The sequence below is a fragment of the Rhopalosiphum padi genome, chromosome 2 (assembly GCF_020882245.1).
Source record: "Rhopalosiphum padi isolate XX-2018 chromosome 2, ASM2088224v1, whole genome shotgun sequence".
Lineage (NCBI taxonomy): Eukaryota > Metazoa > Arthropoda > Insecta > Hemiptera > Aphididae > Rhopalosiphum > Rhopalosiphum padi.
Genome location: NC_083598.1, coordinates 5085196 through 5107451, shown reverse-complemented (window position 1 = coordinate 5107451; position 22256 = coordinate 5085196). Strand labels below are relative to the sequence as shown.

General features: G+C 23.9%; 1 protein-coding gene across 1 annotated transcript in view; it reads right to left on the bottom strand.

Moving 5' to 3' along the window:
* LOC132922078 (uncharacterized) overlaps window positions 1-21972 on the bottom strand; it is a 76396-nt gene extending 54424 nt beyond the window's left edge. The window contains exon 1 of the mRNA XM_060985404.1: window positions 21567-21972. Within this exon, the coding sequence (XP_060841387.1) occupies window positions 21567-21618 (52 nt within the window). The 5' untranslated portion in view covers window positions 21619-21972. The remainder of the gene's footprint in view (window positions 1-21566) is intronic.
* Between the last annotated feature and the right edge of the window lie 284 nt (window positions 21973-22256).

Below are 22256 nucleotides of genomic sequence, written 5' to 3'. Positions count from 1 at the left end.
AACGTCGCCGCTTGCGATGATATAATATTCCACCACTCGGTTGTTTATTTTTGTACCAAATACAGTATTATAATAGTATGTTAACAATATTATACTGTACCAAGCAAAATTATTGATTTGAAGTAGTATTATCTATTTGATATGTAAAGTTAGCGTAGGTTATTCGGTTTTCTTTTGTATTATTTTAATAAAACGGTCGTCGTCATAATTTGGGCGTAGACGACGGAAACATATTTTAGGGGAACTAAAAAAAAATATATATATATTATCACACAACTACGTGACTATGTGAGTATTATACTTCGACATAAATATGAAGAATAAAGACCATGATTGCCGATATAATATTATGTGTTAATAAAAACATGTCAATATAATAATATCAAGCGTCGCGTTTATAGAATTAAGTTTGCTTAGGTATTTTAATAATCCCGTTTTTAAATTATTGTACAAACAAAAACGGTTTCTGTGGTTTATCGGTTATTATTATTATTTTTTTAATGCCTTAAGAATATACGGTAGGTACAAACTTATTTAAAATATTGTCTTATTTTTTGTATTTTAATTTTTTTTAATAACTTATTTGAACATTTTATAATTAAAAAAAAAATACATCCGATAAAAGCACGTACACATTTTTATAAGATATCTAACGGATCCGTGTACCGTTACTCAAATATTATACAGAGTCATAATAAGCATGGAATGCTGTTGATGTTATGCATTACTCATGAAACAGATGGAAGAAACGCCTTCTTATAATATTATTTAATTTTTATTATATTATACTATAGGCTAGCCATAAAATGTAATTTAAAGTTGTAATCATGATTGACAGTATACCAATATAAAAATTTTAATTTTAATTAATTTAAATTATATTAATAATCGTGTAATATTTAATCAAGATGCAGGCTAATTAAAAATATTTTAAAAATAAAGGTGTACAACCCCCCAACTTGACTCCCTCCAAATGACGCCCATGGACTTTTTTCTATGTTTACACAATAAGTAGCAGAAAAACTCTTTGATAAAACAATTATGATAAATTTGTATAATACAATTTTCAAAATATTGTAACTATTTTTGAATTTTGAGAAATTATTGATTAGTTTTAAATTTAATAAAAGATCCCTTATAAATTTTTCTTGTAACTGAATAAAAATATTAAAAATACTTATTCACAATTTTTTTTATATATGCATTTGAAGTTAGAATTTTGATAAAATTCGTCAAGATCGCAAAAGAATATTAACTATTTTGTAGTATTAAGTTCATAAAACCTTTGTTTTTATATTTAAGTTTTGAAAATGTAATACAAGAAAATTTAATAAAAATTTAAAGACTAATATAATATATATGTATATATATAATAGATATTTAAGTTCAAATTGGTACGAAATTAGAAAATGACTTATTCAAAGATAAATAACGATGTTAAATATTTTTTTATGATTAAAAAAATATATTCATGTGATCTTAAAACTCTTACGTATTTTATATTACTATGAATTTTAGTATAATATGCAATTTGTAAAACTTAACGATAAGACCTCTGACTTTAAGCTTAATGCCGGTGTACTTCAAGGCTCAACAATTGGTCTCATACTACTACACATCTACGTCCATGAAATCTGGTATCCATCATTCCTAGTAACATAAACGAATTTAGTCCTTTTCACAGATTACATGACAATTTCACCAAATCACACAACATCAAAGCGATAACCACAAACCTGCAAGTCCATCTTAATACATTATTTTACTGGTGTAAAAAATGACGGATCCAAATAGACATGTAAATAATGCACAGGAGATATTTCAGTTTTTGTCGTTACCGTCCTTCTACACAATTAATATTGAATATCAAAAATATACAAGGGAAACCGTGTTTATATCCTATTGTTGATAAAAAAATCTATAGTACAAAAAAAATACTTTCTACTGATATATAAACAAATCTTATGTCCTCTAGTATACAACTAATTTACGCTTTTATTTTAACCTCAATAACATTCAAATCTTCCAAAACAACCTGTTACAAATTATAATAGATGGTCCTTAGTTTATAAGGAACATAAACCTACATAAAGACCTTAAAATTCAAAAATCCAAGGTAACATTAAAACTCTATCCAAAAAATTATCCCATAGCTAACTAATTGACTCATTTAGCTCATTAAATTACAATATTTTTTGTAGATTAAAGCGTGGCCGTCCGCATGACCTTCGTAATTAACTACACATAATATGTTTATCTAGTATATCTGTAAAACTTATAAACCTATATTATTTATTCTTATTATTTTATTATTACATCGTTGTAACTTCTTATTAAATCACTAATCGGTGTATGTTACATTAATGTTTTCTGCTGTAGATAGCTAATACCCATTATTATCTAACTTTCATTAATATCATTTTCAAATAGTTAAAAATGCGCAATTGTAAATATCCGTAGTTGTAGATAGTTTCGGATAGAAATAACAAATTACTTTTAATACCAATAACAAAAAAATGATACAACGACATTTCTGGTTTCTTTTAAGATGTTATTACCCCTTTGCTAGCTTAAAATAAGTCGATTTTGTGATATTTTAGTATGAAGCATCATCATGTTCGTCTTCTAGCTGAATCTTGACAAAAAAGTCTAATCACTGGATAGTTTTCCTACTCACTGTTTCCAGGTTATAGAATTGCTTTGTTAACCCATTTGCTATTTGCTTATTGTAAATATATTTTTTAATTTACAGATTGTAAATGTTATTATGAATATATATATAAAAATAAGATGTTATTATCTATTTATACAATAAATCAATTTGTACTATTATAATAATATGGTATTTATAGAAAGAGATGTTGTTAAATCTTGTGTTATAACTTATAATATTAGTTGATATAATATATTTTATGTGTCATTATAATAATGGAACTAAAAAATCGAATAAAGATAAAAAACCAATTATTTTTTATAGGTACCTTTATAGTTTAAATTTGGATGAAATTACATATTTTAACGATAAATTACGATTTTAATTACTTTATTTTAATTCGGAAGCGTTGGTTAATGAAGACTTTAACTTTTACGAAAATTATGAAATTTGCTATACACAATGATTTTTTTTCAAAATATGTAGATTATTTCAAGCTAGTAAGTTAAAATTTATATATACCATAAACTTATTTATGCTGTTTTATGGTAAAGTGGTTTTACACTAAAGTTAATAACAATTTTATAATATAGTTTAAATAAATTACATTATAATAATTAAATATTAATAATATAACAAATGCAATGTTTTTGGTAGTTTAAATCAACCTTTTATAAACTAATAGTAAAATAAATCGCATTAATAAAAATATCGAAAAATAAATCATGAAATATATTTAGAGGTATAGGCTAACAGTTTTTTCACCGAATCGTGTTTTGTACAAAATGATAAAATATTTTATTTATTTAACACGTCTATTATACCAGTAACTCATTAACACGTAAAGCTCAGCAGAGTGGTACCCGTTTGACCACATATTTTATTGCATTTACAGAATTTTTTTTTCGTAAGACTGTTATTTACAGCTTACAGAATAATTTATAATGGCACTAAACTGAAATAAAAATTAAGAAGGATACAGATATTATATTATTTTTATCATCTTGCAACTGAATTGAAATGTTTTAACTTTCATAGTTAAAATGTTTGAATTTTAAATAACTTCCGAATGAAAGTAAATAGCGCACTTTAGTTACTCTAATTTCCAGAAAGTATATAAGTACCAGGGAATATATATATTAATGTATGATATAGTGCTTATAGTGAATCATCATGCATGCGTAATTTATGAGTCTGACATAAAAATATAAAATATAACAGATCTTATTTCCCATTATTTCCTTTGATTATGAATTTATTCAAATTCTAATTTTTTAAATGTTTAAGAATATTTAAAGAAAATTTATTATATTTTATAACACACGTTTTAAGATAACAATAGCATATAACGAATATTGTATTCTATAATGACAAAGTAAAGAAACCTTAAAAATATACAATGCATTTTTTTTTTTAATTATGATTACAGAATGTATTATGTACAATATTTTTTTCTTTATTTTCAACAAAAGTATACTAACAATAAGTACATTTGATAGCTTGACTAATATAACAACAACGTGAAATTAAGCGAGGAGGAGGAGATAACAGTGTGAAAACCCTCCGACTCCTAGTGAAATAAGTAACTAAAATAACAAGAGTATGATTTGATAAGATTTCGTAAGAATTTCGGACATTATGTTATATGTACTTTGGAATTGAGGCGAGAAAAAAATCAAGTATGTCAGTTTGACGATTTTTGTGAGTAGACCAGTAGGTTGAACCAATTGGAGATATGAAAGTAAAGCCTAGTTTTTGAAAATTATCAAGGAACATTCTCTATCTAGAGTTTGTTAATTTGCTACTCCACTATGTGTTTTACTTAGAGTTGTATTCGGCAGCGGTTATAAACATATACCCCCTGGTGACTGTGAGAAGTTTTCAATTTAGTGGTCCGTTATTGCCGGTAGAGGAGGACAATAATAAACTGAGGACAACATAGTTGGAGTACGGTTTAATACGATTTGGATATTGGTTGCTTGCATTGTATTGACAGTAGTTGGACACTACGAAGTGGATAATGTTGGATATTTGTTGACATTAAAATAGCGGATTCCCTGTCTTAGCAATTTGTGCTTTGAACGAGATCACAGCGTTTGTGAGATTCTCCGATAGATATTTTGTTACACATTTTTATATGAAAATATCGTTGTTATTTTCCAAAGAGATCAACAATATTTAATAATGGTAGTGTTTGTTTTGAGGTCTTATGTAAAACATTTACTTACAGTACGAACTGTGTAAGAAATTTAAATATTGGTCTATATTCGTCAACATTTGTTATGGTTTAAAATTGAATTTAGAACTAGGTAGTTATTTAATTCATTAGGCAATTTATTGAACATATTATTATAACTTTTTTTCTTAGTTATAAGTAAAAATAAAGATGATTTATAATAAAATAAATTATCACAATATTATATTATGCATTGTATTAAATCCGTATAAAATAATTATACAGTCCATAAATTATTCGTTTAACACTGATCTAATAGTGTAGGTACTAGGTACTCGTGATAATAATATACATAAATAATTTATTTGATGACAAAATCAGAATAATGTAATTTTGCATAAGTAGGTTTAGGTACCATATTATATTATTCAGAATACAAATAAGATGTAAACGCTATAGATAGAAGATGCCGTTTTACTGAGTAAGTATATGAACCTCTTAAAAGTTTATTATTGAAAAAAGAAGTATTATTATTCTTGTAAACATTTCAAAATCTTTTGAATATAATAATTCTACTTTTACATAGACTATAGTGAAATACATCTGATCTATTATATACGTTATACTTATATTGAATTCATAATACGTGATTATATTAGTTTGTGAATCAAGTTATAACTATGTTGTAAAATAATATAGCCTTCAGTTAAATTGAAAATTTATAATTTTTAAACATAGTAAGTAATAAAAAATATAATAACTTTTGTATACATTTAAAAAATCGTATAATACTATTATGGTAGCTTATTTCTATTTTTTTTTTACACATTTCATAATATATTACAAATATTATATTTAGTAAAAAACTTGATTCAATATAATTTATAATCTAACACGAACGTCCCTGAAAATATTGTATATACTATTTATGTACTATACGTAAGCTGTACTTTGGCCTGCAAACGTAATTAGGTTTTCTTCTTAAATAGGTAGAACGAAATGTAAACATTGTGAACTCTGTAATTTCCGTACATTATTAAAAAACTTCACTAACGTCATACTATGTTTATTAGCACTTGAACGTTTTGATTCAAACCATAGGTACATTTTATACATGTATCATTATAATGCATAGTTTATATAATATGACACAAAATTAAAGGCTGTAAGATGAACGTATTTATAAATTATGATTATCGTTTTTTCTGGTGAACAATATATAAAGGTACTTATACTATTATAGAGTTATTTCCTAACTTTGTGATTGGATTATGTAGACTTACGCTAACAATAACGATTATTTAACTTCTTAACATTATAAATTGTTTATAATAGTTTTATCATGACTATTTTAATAATTTAGTATTTTAGTTCATTTGTTATCGATTTTCGCGGTATAGTTATTAGATTTAGGGCAAAGATGGCGAATAAGAATGGCACATAGTTATAAAACTAATCTGCACAAAGAACTGACAATATTAGTTCAACAAATTGTGTACATTTTTTTTATTAGATTTTTAAAACTGAAAAAAAAAATTTTTACATATTATACTAATCAAAAAAAAAATATTTGGTAAACTAGATAATATGCGATATTATATTTTTTTTTTTACCTAATCGTTCCATATAAATATACTTTTGTATTAAGTATACCTAGTTAACTTTAGTTACGACACTCAAGTCAAAATAAGTAATAAATAAGTAATTGAAAAATTTACTTTCCCTAACATAGAGGTTAGAAGCATAACGAATTTTCTCCATGTACTTTAAAGCTTCAACAGTAAGCTCATTGTAATTTTAAAGCTTTAAATTATTTATACAATTATGATCATATTTTACTCTAAATCCCGTCTTAAATTACGATAGCGTTACCGATTTACGTGGTTAAAATAAATTTTTTTTTATGTTTTATTGAAATAAAGTATAAAACAAATAAATCAAATTAAGTATCAATCAATTAATTTTCAATAAGGTGGAAAAAATATTAAAATTCCAATTTATAACCCTTGTTCATATTTAAATTGAAAACAAAATTCGCTTTATAGGAAATCAAAAAAAAAATATTGAATCTTAAAGTATTTCTGAGAATATTGCACAATAAAAAAATAATAAGATAATAATACCTACATTGTATGTAATTTTGTGTATTTTCAGAAATTCGTACATTTAAGTTATACAGCGGTATGTTGTTTGAACATTGAATTTTAAGTTATTATATTATGAGTTGATAAAAAAAAGTAGAGGGCATCATTAAAAAAAAAAATTATTTTTATTATCAACGAATGTTTTTGAAGGAAAGTATTGAACGAAGTTCATCGATTAATTGAAAAAAAAATAATTTAAAAATTACAAACATACGCAGTACCAGCATAAATAAAAGCATACATTTATTGTAGTATTGAATAAGTGCAGTTCAGTGTGTTACAGTATATTATAAAAAAAAAAGTACACTAAATCATAAATCTACCTTTCTATTAAGCACATAATCTGTTAATTACTCTGGTTATAACCAAAACGTAAATTATAAAAATACAAATTTAATTTTAATATGTTTTGATAAATTTCATGAAACCAATATTTTACTCATAAAAAAAAGTAATACCTATTCAAAAAAAGAAATTACGTACTTTAATACTTATATTTTTATTGCTCATTATATGTACCTGCTAGTATTTGTAAAAATATAACATAACAATATAACATTTCCTTGAAAAACAACTAGTTAAATAATATTTTAATAGTACATACCTACTAATTTTATTATTTACATATTCAAAATAGTGGAAAACGTAAAATACAAAAGATTTTTTTATTTTATTTAAATATATCTAAAATTATTTGTAAATTTTATGTAATTAAAATTAAATTTACAAAAAATTTAAATTACATGATCAAGCATATTATAGTTTCTCATTAGTTGATGTTGACCAACTAAAATGTATTTAAAAATATCTTGGGTTCCTATTTGAATTTCTAAAGTTAACCCACAAAACACCCCTTACAAATTTTAGATGTTTTCTATACTACTTTTTTGTATTGTACATTTTTCTCTATTTTTTAGATTAATTTTATAATAAAATGGCTGTAACATACATTTTTGAATCACCTTGTATATTATGGTTTTATATTTTAGAACAAATTATAAAATACAATTACAATATTTATTATTTGTATACAAAAAATATTGTATTTGTTTCTTAAATATTAAAATCAAATTTGTCTACGTAATAAATTATAATAATGATAATTAATAACAATAACAATGTACGTAAAAATAAATGATACCGTTTTTATTTTTTTTTTTTTTTTTAATTAGTCAGAAATTAATTTACGTTTACGGTTATCATTATTTTAACCATAATATTTTATATCATAATATTTCAAACTTAAAATCGAACTAACATGCAGTATTTATGATGTTAAGATTCTTACATACATTTTTTATTTATTTAATGCAATTATAACAAAAATTACTGTATGTCAATTATTATTAGTCGGATAGAAATGAAATGAAATAAGAAAAAGATTATAATAATAATAACCGTAACAAACAGATTACATGAAAGCTCATGCAGTTATTTTTTTAAATCGATCTGATGAATAAAATTAATGATAGTTTTCAGTATGATGACATTCTTCAAAAAAGAGCATTTATGTAGAACAAGTTGAGATCAATAGAGAAAACAGGTAATTTAAACGTGTATTTTTTGTGTGTGTGAAAAATGACACTTTTTGAGTGGATGGAGAATGTCACACGTGGTCACACCACTACAGTTAGGCAAGGTACAGTATTGACTATTATTTAGCCCCAATTTGCATGAACTATACGGCAACAAGTTATGTCCGGTGCGTAATCTGGAGTATTTCACTATGACGGAGCCACTAATCTCGACTAATCAAAAGACTGAAACCACGGCTGTACGTTTTAGGATATTGTTTTATATCCAGATGCGTAGAGTTTTGAAAGGTATTCCCATCCACTATCCACAGTGTCTAGTTGAATTGACGGTGTAAAGGGATTACACCGAAATAAGGTTGGTTCGGATCCGAGGGAAAGGGGTTGTCGGCGTAGCCATCCAACGAGTCACCGGGCTCATTACCAGAGGATATACCTTTATATTTGTGAGCCCATAGAAGGGAGTTATTTCTAAAAGTAATCGACTGCACGTATAAAAAAACGATATGTACAAATGGTTATAATTTTTTATTTAAACATATAATAGTGTAAAATTATATCTCATCACGATTTTATTGTACTTTTTAATTTTATAATAACAAAATTCAGGACAATATTATATACCTATCTGAAGACTGAAATAATATTTTATTGAATTCGCATGACTGATTTACATTATAATAGTACTGGTATCGTATATTTCTATGAATAAAAAATTATTACGTTTTTGCGTTATTTTTTTTTTTATAAATTTGAATTCTTTTATTTGAATTTCACAACAGATCTTCAGTACGTTCAAAAAAGAGTTTGGTATTTTCTATGAATAAATTCATAGAAGTAATTTATTATGTATCTATATTAAATTGTTTAATAATATAATGTACTTGGTGTGTCCAAATATATCGTTTATGATAATTTCTTAAAATCAATAACCATTTAAATATTTAAATGATTACGATGGGATTAGTGAAATACATGATTTGTGATAGTTCTAAAAATTTCAAAAATTTATGTTTTTCATATTTATCCGATTAGGTTTTATTTCCTGTATGCTGTTACTCAATACCAATTATTTTTATGTTTAGTTTGGTTTAATTTAACTTTAATTTAGGTGGGTAAACCAACTCGAACACCTCGTTCAAATTATGGACTAAAACCATTTATCTATCAATGTATGAAATATAATGTCATAGTCGGATGCATTTAATCAATTCAAGTCAAAACCTTAACTAAAATGAATTCTGTCAAATGCAAGAAGTGACTATATAGTCCAAAATATCTGATGTATACGTAAAATGAAAAGGAAAGGTAAAAAATCGGTATTCATCAATTGAGTCGACTTTTTTTTTAGACTATCTACCTGAATTGTATTCATGTTTTACGAAGGTCAATTTTTTTAGAAATTAAATAGGAATACATAAATTTTGCCAAGAAAATTACACGAGAAAAACATAAATTGAAAATATTAATGTTTCATATATTATTATATTAGAAAATATGAGATATAATATTTTTTGATGTTTTATTTGAATTATCATAAATTTAGTTATTATTAGGGCCCGGATTCCAATGCAAAATGCATCATTTTTTGATTAATCCTAGACAATGCTTTCCAAGTTTATAATTTGATTCATGTAACAGAGACTTCAAAGGTGAAATTTTTATTTTGCATTTTTTTGCTTTTTTTTGCATATTTCAATATTTTTTCATTTTTAGAACATATTTTAGCTTTTTTCGGTCATTTTTTCGTTTTTAATGCATATTTGTATAATATACAAGTATAATATATAGACATTTGTCACCAGATGACATTTGTCATTTTAAATATGCTCCTATAACATCAGTGGACGTCGAACGAAGTTTTTCAACATATAAAAATATTCTTTCGGACAACAGAAGATCGTTGGTGTTTGAAAATATTAAACAATATATTATTGTTCAATGCAATGCTGAACATTTTATAGGTAAAATAGCTTAACGTAGAATTTAACATAATCTTAAGTGTATATTTTGGTATGTTTAGAATGAATAATATTTCCCCTAAAACAGCCAAAACATGCGTGTCAACATCATATCAGTCAATATTTCAAATTTTCAGTTTTTTTTTAATAAAATAATTATTATGTCATTTATAAATTACAATTTGTATAAAAAAATATATATGGCATTTTTAAGGTCATTTTTGTGGTAAATTGTATTTTTTAAGTGCATTTTTAAGGTCATTTTTGTGGTAAAATGCATTTTTTAAGGGCATTTTTGGCCATTTTTTAGAGCATATCTGTATGGTTTTAAGTGCATTTAAATCCGGGCCCTAGTTATTATAAACAATGTCAACAAAATAGGTATATTTTAAAATTTACCCAATAGAAAATATGTTTATGTTAAAAACTAGTCTTATTAAATTGTCTCACTCAAAGTAAATAATTAAGGTTATTTTTATTCATTGCAACTATATAAATAAAAAAAAAAGTTGAATGATAAAAACCAATTATAAATATTTTTGGTGCAATAAATTGATATACAACCTTTTTAAATCCTATAGTTATAGTGTGTACATTCTTTTAATAATTATTTTCATTATTTTCATATTTAGCTATCTTATTTCAGAAGTAGGTATTATGAATAGCAAAAAGGATAGTACATTAAAAAAACAAATTATTGTTTATTTATGTCTTAAACTCTAAAAACAGATATTTAAAAACAACGAAAATATTATTTTAATTTGTGAGTATAAGTTTAACACATTTTAAATTTCTTCAAAAAAAAAAAAAATTATTCGTAAATAATACAATTTCAATAAACTATAACTTTGCCAATTTTGTAATTAGAAAAAACTTTTTATGCAAAAATGTTGTTATACAACAAATGTTTTACAACAGTAATGGAAATTTTACGAAATATTATTAGTTATTATTATTACGCAAGTAAAGTAACTTGCTAAATATGAAGAAAAAAAATTATTTATTTATATTATATTATGTATTATGTATTAAAAGTTATAACTAGCAAAAAAAAAACGGTTAGTGAATACATTTATTATATAATTATAACTAACTAATAAGTTTTCCTTATCTATTGTAAAATGTTTTGAGCGTAATTGGTTTATCGACCCTAAAATGTATAGAGCTCAATTGGTATACAAACAATTTAAGCACTATTGATAAACTATCATTTTAACTCCATATTCGATCGTCAAACCTGTATCTTGAAAGGTTTATTCGATTATTTTATCTCAAATAAGTACCTATAGCTGTGGACCGAGGACGCACTCGGGCAATTCAATATAATTTGTCGATAATACTGCGGACGCACTCGGGCTATAAAAAAGGTAAAAATTAAAAACGGGACGCATTCGAGATATCTCCATATATTTTTTTACTTGCAATTTCTTGAACAATTGACATATTTTAATATACATGAAACGATTCGATTAAAGCAATAATAAAAATAACAACTAAAAATTATAAATAAAAAAAAAACAATCATTTTTTATCGAGCCCATTGAAATTGTTCGTCAAAATTGATTATGTAAGAGTATTATAGTATATTAACTGTATATTCATATAATATTGCATCCGATAAATCTCAAAAAAATCCAGAAATTAATTGAAAAATTCAACTAAATTAATTTAAGTACAAGACATATTTTCATTTCAATACAATGATAATACGTACTCATTTTACGCGGTAATTCGAAAGATATAATAAATTTATCTATAATAAATAATTACAGATGGTAATCAAAATAGTTTTTTTTTAATTAATTAAAAATGATCCCGGAAATTATTTCGATGCCATTGATTTAAACATATATCATATTATAAATAATTATATTAATGTTATTTTTTTCAATTTAGTTACTATAAAAAACGGGATTATCGACTTGCATTGAAAGCTTTTTAATTTTAAAAAGTGGACGCACTAACAATCGTCATAAAATATAATTTGATGACTGTTTGACACTACTAAAGAAGATATTCATTACATTATTTTTACTCTGGAATCATTCCATAAGGAGGATGACACACCCGTGTGTGTTGTTTCCGTCTTACTAACGTATACAACATGGAGAATTTTTGTTCAGCAGTTTCAATTTTGTGTGTGGTAAGCTTTAATATAATTATTATTGTGATATATTTTTTTAAAGATTTTTCAATTTTTAAACGCGTGATAATAATTTTTAAACAATGATATTTTTCATTTACTTACTCATCATTTAAAAAAAATTTATAAATCGTAAAAAATCCACAAGAAAATACAGCTAATCTATCTTACTGCACAGAATTGGTATTTTTAAACATAAATTTACTGTATAGTACGTTCACAAGACAGAGACAGCGCTTGTGAGTTTGGCATGTTCTCAAACCACAACGACATTGTCTACAACATCATTCATTTAAAATGTTAACAATATTATAAAGTTTTATTTCGTTGTTTAAAGTGCATAGCTTGGCATTGTGGGAAACACAAGATAGCATGCAATATTATTATGAATATTTTACGAGTAGGTAGGTAGTTGCTTTTTTATTTGTTTAGCATTTGGATAGTATGAAACAACCTATACTAATAAAAAATGGATGCGAATAAAATGTTTAGTCAAATATCATGATTCATGAACACATTTGAAGTAAATTAAATTATTATTTTAGGTTTAACCGTAAACGATAAATACGTTTTAAAATTTATTGTTTGTAAATATTATAGTGGAAATAAATTCATTCATAAACTGTAAAAATAAAAACAGGATGCAATTTTATCGAACTCAAAAACAATATATAATATTATACAAACTGTTACGAAAAATGGTGAAAACCACGTAAGAACCAACATGATCCGCTTTATTTTTGTCACATGAAAGTTGTAAGACCATAATATGGTATATTAAATATGGTAATATGGTATAATATATTATATTATGTACTATGTTTCTATGTATATTATTTTTTTGATAATTGTTAATATTTTTTGGTAATAATTCTTTAGACAACATTAAATTTAATTCAATAATAAATGAGAACCTCAGAATTCAAAGAAACGCACTTTTATAATATGGATAATCCAATCGAATGTACATCATCAATATGACCAAATAGAAGCTATGTAATTACAGTATTAGAGTAATTTATTTTTGACGTATTTAAACATAATTTAAAACTTAACGACACAATATGAAAGACATACTGTTCTAACAATAATAAAATCAGAAGCATTCGATATTTTATAAAATTATATACGACTATACAAGCATAATAACAAGTCGCAGTACTGCATGAAAAAAAAAATTTTGTCGATTTCTCATTTTCTGTTCTTAGTTGTACTTTCTTATTTTTTCTAATAAAAATGGCTTTTAATGCTTATATATGATTAGAAGAAGGAAATGAGGTTTAGAAAAAAAACACGAAATTATCCATCTACGAAAAAAAATTGAACCAATGTGCCATAAATGAATTGTTTATACTGACAATAACCTTATTCATTTACGAAACCTCGCACTTTACAATTGTTTTTTTTTTTTGTAGTTCTTTCAATTTGTCTTCATTTCTTGTCATCATAAGTTAATTGACAATCTTTTGATAAATTAAATGCAGCTCTCAATTGAGTAAATTATTTTCACTGGACTTTCAATAAACTTAATTTTGTATTTGTTATTTTTGTGGCTTATAAAATCCACATACACTAAGAATTTTAGATTCCGAGTGGAACGATGAATATATTGATTTTACAATGATGAGTTTTTTTTTTTGTATCTATACATGCTAATAGTTATCGATATAATGCTTCGATTTTAACTTTGAGGGTGGTTTTGGATAAAAAATTCTAGTTTCATGATTTAGGTTATATATTAAAAATGTCTATATTAAAAATTCTCAGTATTTTTTTTTTTATTATTATAAAAAATGGGAATTTTTACGTTCAACCAGGTTTTGACTAAAATATCAAAAATGTATAGTCATAATGTTTTATAAAAATTTAAATTTAGATTTTTGAGGAAATTCGTGAAACTGTCGAAAAATACTACCAAAAAAAAATTATATCGACCTCTTGTAATACTAAAAAATAAAATAAATAGCTTTAATAGCTATTTATAAAAAAATCTTATAACGAAATATACTTAGTGATATAATAAGCTGACCAATTGTTTCTGTTCAGAATCGTTAAACAATGATAACATTATTGAATTTAAATTAAACACACCCATGATAATAGCCCACTCGACACCTAATGTTCTGCAGAGTGCTACACACTTTTACTTTTTACCGGTACATGTTCAATAAAACAGTTTAATCTTACAAATCAATTTAAATGTTAATTAAATTTAACATATAGTGTACATTTTTTTTAAATGAAATTTATCATAATTTACTCCGATCAACGCAAAAAATCGTAAATTCATAACCAAATAATTATAATACATTTTTAATATACAATTTATTTAATTGATACAATTAATGTAATCAATGGTGTAAAAAATTATTAGTGGTAGTTGAGAAAAATATAATTTAGTAATTCACCTATACTTAGAGTTATAAAATGTGTATAATTATTATATTTAATTTAATCTATTGGGCAGTTAAAAGTTCACTTTTTCTAACATACTAATAAATATTTTTAAATGTAAAAATGAAATAACTTCATGATAATATTATTGACTGTCGCCTCAACTTCAGGTGATTGCTATTTGTTAATTTGTAAATTTATAGCATACTCAAATATCATAGTATATGATTAACGTTTATTTGTGTTCCTGCTAACCATTAAAGTAACGGGCTTTTATTCTTCAATAATATATTGACATATATTATGCTCTTACATTCAAAGCATCTCGATAAAAAATTAAAAGTATTCATTTATTCAAAATGAAATTCAATCTAAATTTATTTTTTCATATTATGTTATTTTCAATTATTTGTATTGTACTTGCTAAACCATGAAAATATTAGATAAAACGAAGTAAGTTATTATTTAATTTGATTATTATTTTTCGGTAACTGCGGACAATTTAAGAAGGAAGTAAAAATATTATATCTAATTTCCAGAAAAGAAATGTATGTATTTATTTCAACTAAAAGTCTACAATAAAATTGAAACACGTTCAATGCATTAAATACATTTAGCAAAAACGTAATAATGTGTAGTTATTATAATATGATACACATTACATAATATGTATATTATACGAATATTATTTAATATTTTTTAATAAATGTATTTTTTTCGTTCAGTGAAGTAATTTATATATTATTTTTAATAACTGAAACAAACTATCATATTAAAAAAAAAATATTGATAATATTGATATTATGGGTATTAAAAATTATCAATTCATTATTATGTCTATTTTATTTGTTTATTAAGTAACTTAATTAATTTTAACAATATGTTCGCGATAAGTTATAACAACAAAATAATATGGTACATGATTACATAGTGGAGAAGGTATCCATTAATAGCACCATAAATTGTCTGTTATCGTTGTTAGTTTTGGTTTTAGTTTAGATAGTCTCTTGACAAGTTTCTTTGAGTATCCTATTTGGTTTATCCATTAACGGTTTTAGAGGACAATGCTGAAATCGGTGAATTTCTGTAAGTGGTAAATTGTACATGGAATCATTTGTAGTGAAGTTGGGAAAGTTTTGTGACGACGTTACTTGTAAATATTTATTTGAGAATCATTAACTATACAACTCAAATTTGATTGCATTTAATTTATTTTATTTTTTCAATAATTAATACCTATACAGCTAATGAAATAGATCAATTTACTATACAAATTACTAAAAGATTGATATTGTATTCACAACTTGACATTTATGTACCTACATAATGCTAAACGAAATACTAAATAATATTCATACCTATATTATATTATAAATATTGAACGTGAAATACTTATTTTAAGACAATCATAATTCATCTGTGCTTAATGTTTATAATATGTATAACAATTTAAAAATGTTCTAAATAGATATATTCCTATAAAATAAAGCTTGGAATTACAGAAGATTTTTGAACTTTTTAATAAGTGTACCTATGAACGAATTTGGTTGATAAAATTAATTCAAATTATTTATATTGTTTTTGTAGATTTTATATAATAGTAAATGCATGTAACTTAAAATGAATTTATTATTATTAATATTTTAATAAAGATATGTAAAGGTACACAAACTATTAACCGTTAACAAGAAAACTAGTGTGTTAGAAAATAAGTGATAAATTTTTAAAATATTTATGTTGGAAACTTATAATTTTTGTCACGTAATTTACTGTTGTTTTAATTAAACCCATTTCGTAACTTTAACCAAAATTAATTTTAATATAAATTCCTAATCAAAAACTTAAACAGTGTTATACATTTATAATACAACTTTATTTGTGTTTTATCATTTAATCTTTTGTCGACAGCTAATATATTATATTAAATAACAAATTATTATTGAAATGCGTCTTTTAACTATATAAAATTAAAATTAATAGAATTTTTAAGTAAATTATCAGAACTACCTAATGTAATTGATCTTTAAACTATAACCTATTATATTTATTGTATATAATGTACTTAAAAATATGAGTTTAGTAATTTGGTCGATCTTTCGTAAATAGACATTATACTGTCTCTTTAAATGTATATATTGTATAAGATTTATTATAGCTGTTTATTTATTGTTTATTTAGTGTAAAATAGTTAAAATAAATATAAAAATAAGAATACAAAATAGTTCGATACAAATCTAAATCAAAGAAATTACACTCAATTAAATTGTGAAGGGGCGCCTTTTCTAAGGTTAACTAACAAAACAGGATTTACTTATTTATTTATGCCAAGCAGTTTTAAGTTATTAAACTATAAAGCAATCTCGAAAGAGTAAAACATATAAAAATATCATAGTAAATATAAAGAATTTAAATAAGTTTCTCAAAATCAAAAGACTATAAATATATTTTATTGAAATTAAATTTACTTTAGTTTATTTTTATGACATGGTTCATACTAATTTTATGATGAAAATTGAATTAAAATAATTCGAATAAAAATAGGCTGCAGAAGCATGTATACTATATACATATTATTATGGTAATATTAATGTTGCTGACATATTTGTGAATAGAATAAATAGATAAAATACTTTATTACTCATAGGAAATTATTATCAATGTTTGTTTTAAAAACTAAACCACTTTTATAGTTTTGTGTTTTTTTTATCTTAAATAAAATTATTACAATTCTATCAATTATTATATAACATTTTAATACATTTAAATTTAAAAAAAGTTATTTTATTTTTTTATTTTTTTTTTAATACGAGTAATATTATTTAATCAGCTTGTATTTATTATTTATATTACAATTAAGAAGTTTGAAAGTTACATTCAAAACAAAATTATAAATCATTTATCCAATGTAGAAAAAATTTGTTTGGTTAAAAACTAATTTAACAGGTAATTTTCAAACAAAAAAAGGTAGGAAAGTGTGTACAACTTTGATGTGCATAAGATGTCGAGTAAGTCGCGGATTGTTCAATTTTAATTCAACGATGTATCATTGTATGCGAAAAACGATTCTGATAGAGTTGGTCTATCAAAGCGTAAGCCTAAATTACTTAGTATATTTCATAGTACGACTATTTTTAAATAGCTATTAAAGTTATTTACTTTTAATTTAGTATTTATAGTAGATAGATAACATTTTTCCGATATTATTGAATGTTTAATATTATTAGTATTTAATTATTATAATAATATTAACTTCCAATTAACGACATTTTCTGTTTAGTGAATTATTTTTGAGAACCATAACCTTTGTTGTTAGTTATGCATAAATGTATCTCTGTATTATAAAGAATTTGATGTTTCCAGGGTCCAGGCAAGAATTATTTTCTGGAGCCCAATAATAATTTTATACTGCCTGGGCCCAGGAACTATAATACGGCAAGGGCCCAGGCAGGAATCCCGGCCCTCCGGCCCTGGATGTTTCTATACGACGAAAAAACTATTTGATAACAAACCCGTTTTTGTAAACGAAACTCACTAATTATTTCTCAATCATATGTTAAATAGATAAATATGATAAATATGTAATAAGATAATAAGATTTATAACATGATATTACGTTTTTGATGTTTATTATTTTAATATTTTTTAATATAATATATAATATTAAATACCTATGCAATTCTATTTAACCAATTCCTCTATATTACGAATTCTTTTTGTTCCCCATTATGCGATATCGTTACATGGAAGTTTCACTGCACCATATTATACTAACTTATATAAATCAAAAATATAAAATTCGAAAAAAATAATATAATATACGCAAAAGTTTTAAGTCCCCACGAATAATGTTATTAAATTAAAACAAAATATTTAACATTGTTATTCATCGTTAAAAAAAAATATTTTTTTCAAATTTAAACTTCTTAAAATGTCCATAAAAAATAAGTGTTCTTTTAGATTTTTAAACGTCATTATTAAATACTTATGGGGAATATTATATTACATTTTCAAACTAAGATGAAAAAATAAAGATATTGTAAATTATTTACTACAGAATACTTATTGTTTGTAATTATCGTTCATACATTTTGTATAAATCTAAACTTCAAATGCATACAAAAAAAGTCGTGCCAATAAATTCTTAATGGTGTTATACAGATATAAAAATAGTATAAAGAACTTAAGTCGGATATTGTATTAAATTTTGAAGAATTTTAACTCATCGAATATGTTTTAATTAAAATGTATAAAAAATAAAAATAAAAAATAAATTTAATAAAACATTTAAAAAAGGGCTAAAATTTTTTGAAAATTATACATTGTATAGAAAATAATAATTTAAACATTTTGTGAAAATGGTAATATCTACGGTTAATTGTTTTTGAATTACAACAAAAAAGGATAATCGTTTAAGAAGAAATAGTTATTATACTAAGTAATATCCGTTGTCATAAATATTTAAAGTTCAAACGCTTATAAAAATATTATTTTTTTTAAAGGTAGGTTTCAAAACATTTAAAGAACCTTATGTTAATTTTTAAAATGTTAGGTATAAATAGACATTTTTAGTAAATTTCTTACTGTAAAATAATTTATAAATTTCAAGATTTCGACGAAGTTTGTCAATATTCAACATTGAAAAATGTATAAAATAATATTATAACTGTATATTTTTGAATTGGGAAATAAGTAATTTATCATAACCCTGTGTTTGATTTTCAAATAATTTTACCCATGCATACATTTTTTTATCAAAATTTATATATAAAAAAAAAAAGAAATACAAATAACCGAAAATTTTAATTTTCTATAAATGATTCAAAAAAAGTCAAAATATTTTGAAAATTATACCATTTTTAAAAAATGATAATTTAAACACTTGGACACTTGATCTAAATTTTTTAATTTCTGTGGTAATTTTTTTTTAGAATTAGAACAAACTAAAGAAATAAATTTAGTCTAATACCGGTTTAAAGTGAAAATTCCCACTTTTCCTTAATTCTTTGATTGTTTTTCCACTGTTTTTATAAAAAAAATATCTACTGGATATTTTTAATTTTGACCTGCTTAAAGTATAAGCTAAATCCAATTTTTATCCAAAGCCACTCTTAAACTTCAATATTATTGAAGCATTTTATCAAAAACAAAAACAAATCATCGTAAAATCAATACATTTATAGCTCTGTTCAGAATTTAAAATACCGAAAATCATATTATTAATATGCAGAATTATCTAGAAGTACTATACAAGGACCGCTTTGTATAAACATAACATTGTGATGTATTCCGTTAATAGCTTGTATAATATACACTGAAAATTTATCAAGACTCGCATGTTTTTCAATTTATAAATTAATTAATATACTACATTAATATTACAATATTTATAGTAATGAGTTTTATTAGTTTCAGAATTGTTATTCGTCTCTAAGCGTATTATAAATCAAAAACTAATATTATGTTATCAATTAGTATATACGTATGTAGTAGTCATATAGTCGAATCAAGCATTTTACTAAATGCCTAGGCAAATAGTCAAATAATTTAATTTTTATGAAATTTTACTACGGCATGTACATATCTATGAAACATACTTTCTGAAAAATTACACAAAAATTTGCTTATTAATTTATACCAAATTTTATGCATGTATATATGTTAATAATTTAGTATCTAATAACAAGTTTTATGATTTTTAAGTTAATGCACTTAGGTCTTTATGTTTATGTGTAGCATTACATTAAATCAAGCTTTTAGTTTTATGATATATAATTGAAAAAAACTCAGTTTGTAAATAGGTAATTATAATATCTAAATTATAATTTCTCTTACTACATTTTAACTTATTTTATTATTATTATTCAGGAATAATTATTATAATAATATCAAAAATGTTTATTTTTTTGGTTTGATAATCATCACAGATTAGCCTGCGAATTTTCTAAAATATATATTTTATTTTGTTACTAATTTTTATATAATAAAAAATTTAAAAAAATTTACTTCTTAACATGAAAATTCCTCTATACATTTTAAATAACAGCCTATTGTAATGGGACTTTAGTAGCTTTATTAAACAATACATTTTTAATTAAAATTAGCGAACTTTACCTATTCTATGTTTATTAGACTATAATTTAATATTATAATACATAATAGTACATTATGTATATTTAAATTAAATTAAATGTTTGAACAAAACGTCTGTCTGAGCTTTTACAACATTCATAGTTTAATGTTTTTTTTTTAATCGCTGCTTTTGACACACGTTTTTTGTGAACGTCGTTTTATATTTATTTATAATTCATTTTTACAAAAGTAAAATTTAATCTAACTTGTAGAAGTAAAACGTATTGTACCTATTGTTGCGCACCAAACGAATTTGTAAAAAAAATAGTCTAAAGTATTTTACGTCTATTCTGACATCCCTTCAGAATCGTAGTTGACGTATTTCGGTGGTACGCGGTATGTCGGTATCATATAAATCATTTATCATATAACATATTATCATAAAAATATTTTGTAATAGTAGACATTAATTTACTTATCGTTGCAATACTTACAGCAATACGCGATTAACGCACAGACGAAAATCAACGAGTACCCAATGATCATAGTTGAGTGAAAAATAAAATTGACAAAAAACAATAATACAGACGAATATTGAATATTTCGGGCTCCTATGCGAGTATAAAATTTTATACTTTAACGTCTAAAAATGTACTTGCGTGCACGCACGCGTTAACACTCGCGTGGCTCTATGTAATAATTACGATGATAATATTATAGTTACAGTGATGGTTAAAATAATAACAATTATAATAATAGTAATAATGGCGATGATGATAATGTTAATTATTGTTTGTTGTTATATTAAATTATGTGTTCGGCGGCCGTTGGTCATGCGGACAACACTCTCGAATGGGATGCCAATGACTGTTGTGAGCGCAGTCGATTTTCAAAATGCTCCGTCGCCGGTAGGCGCACAATATCTCCTCCGTGCAACGTATATTATTATAGTTCGGGATAGCGCCACGCTACGCGTCTCCGGGCCGAGAGTAGGTAGTGTTCGTGAAAAATGTATATTATTATTATATAATGTGCGCGTAATAACATTATATTACATGGGTATTTGTTTTATAATATAATATTATATCGCCTTATAAAATAATGATGAATTAATGGTTTTCAATATAATGACACGATCAATCTATATTATCATATTAATGTATTGAAACGCTATTTTTTTATGT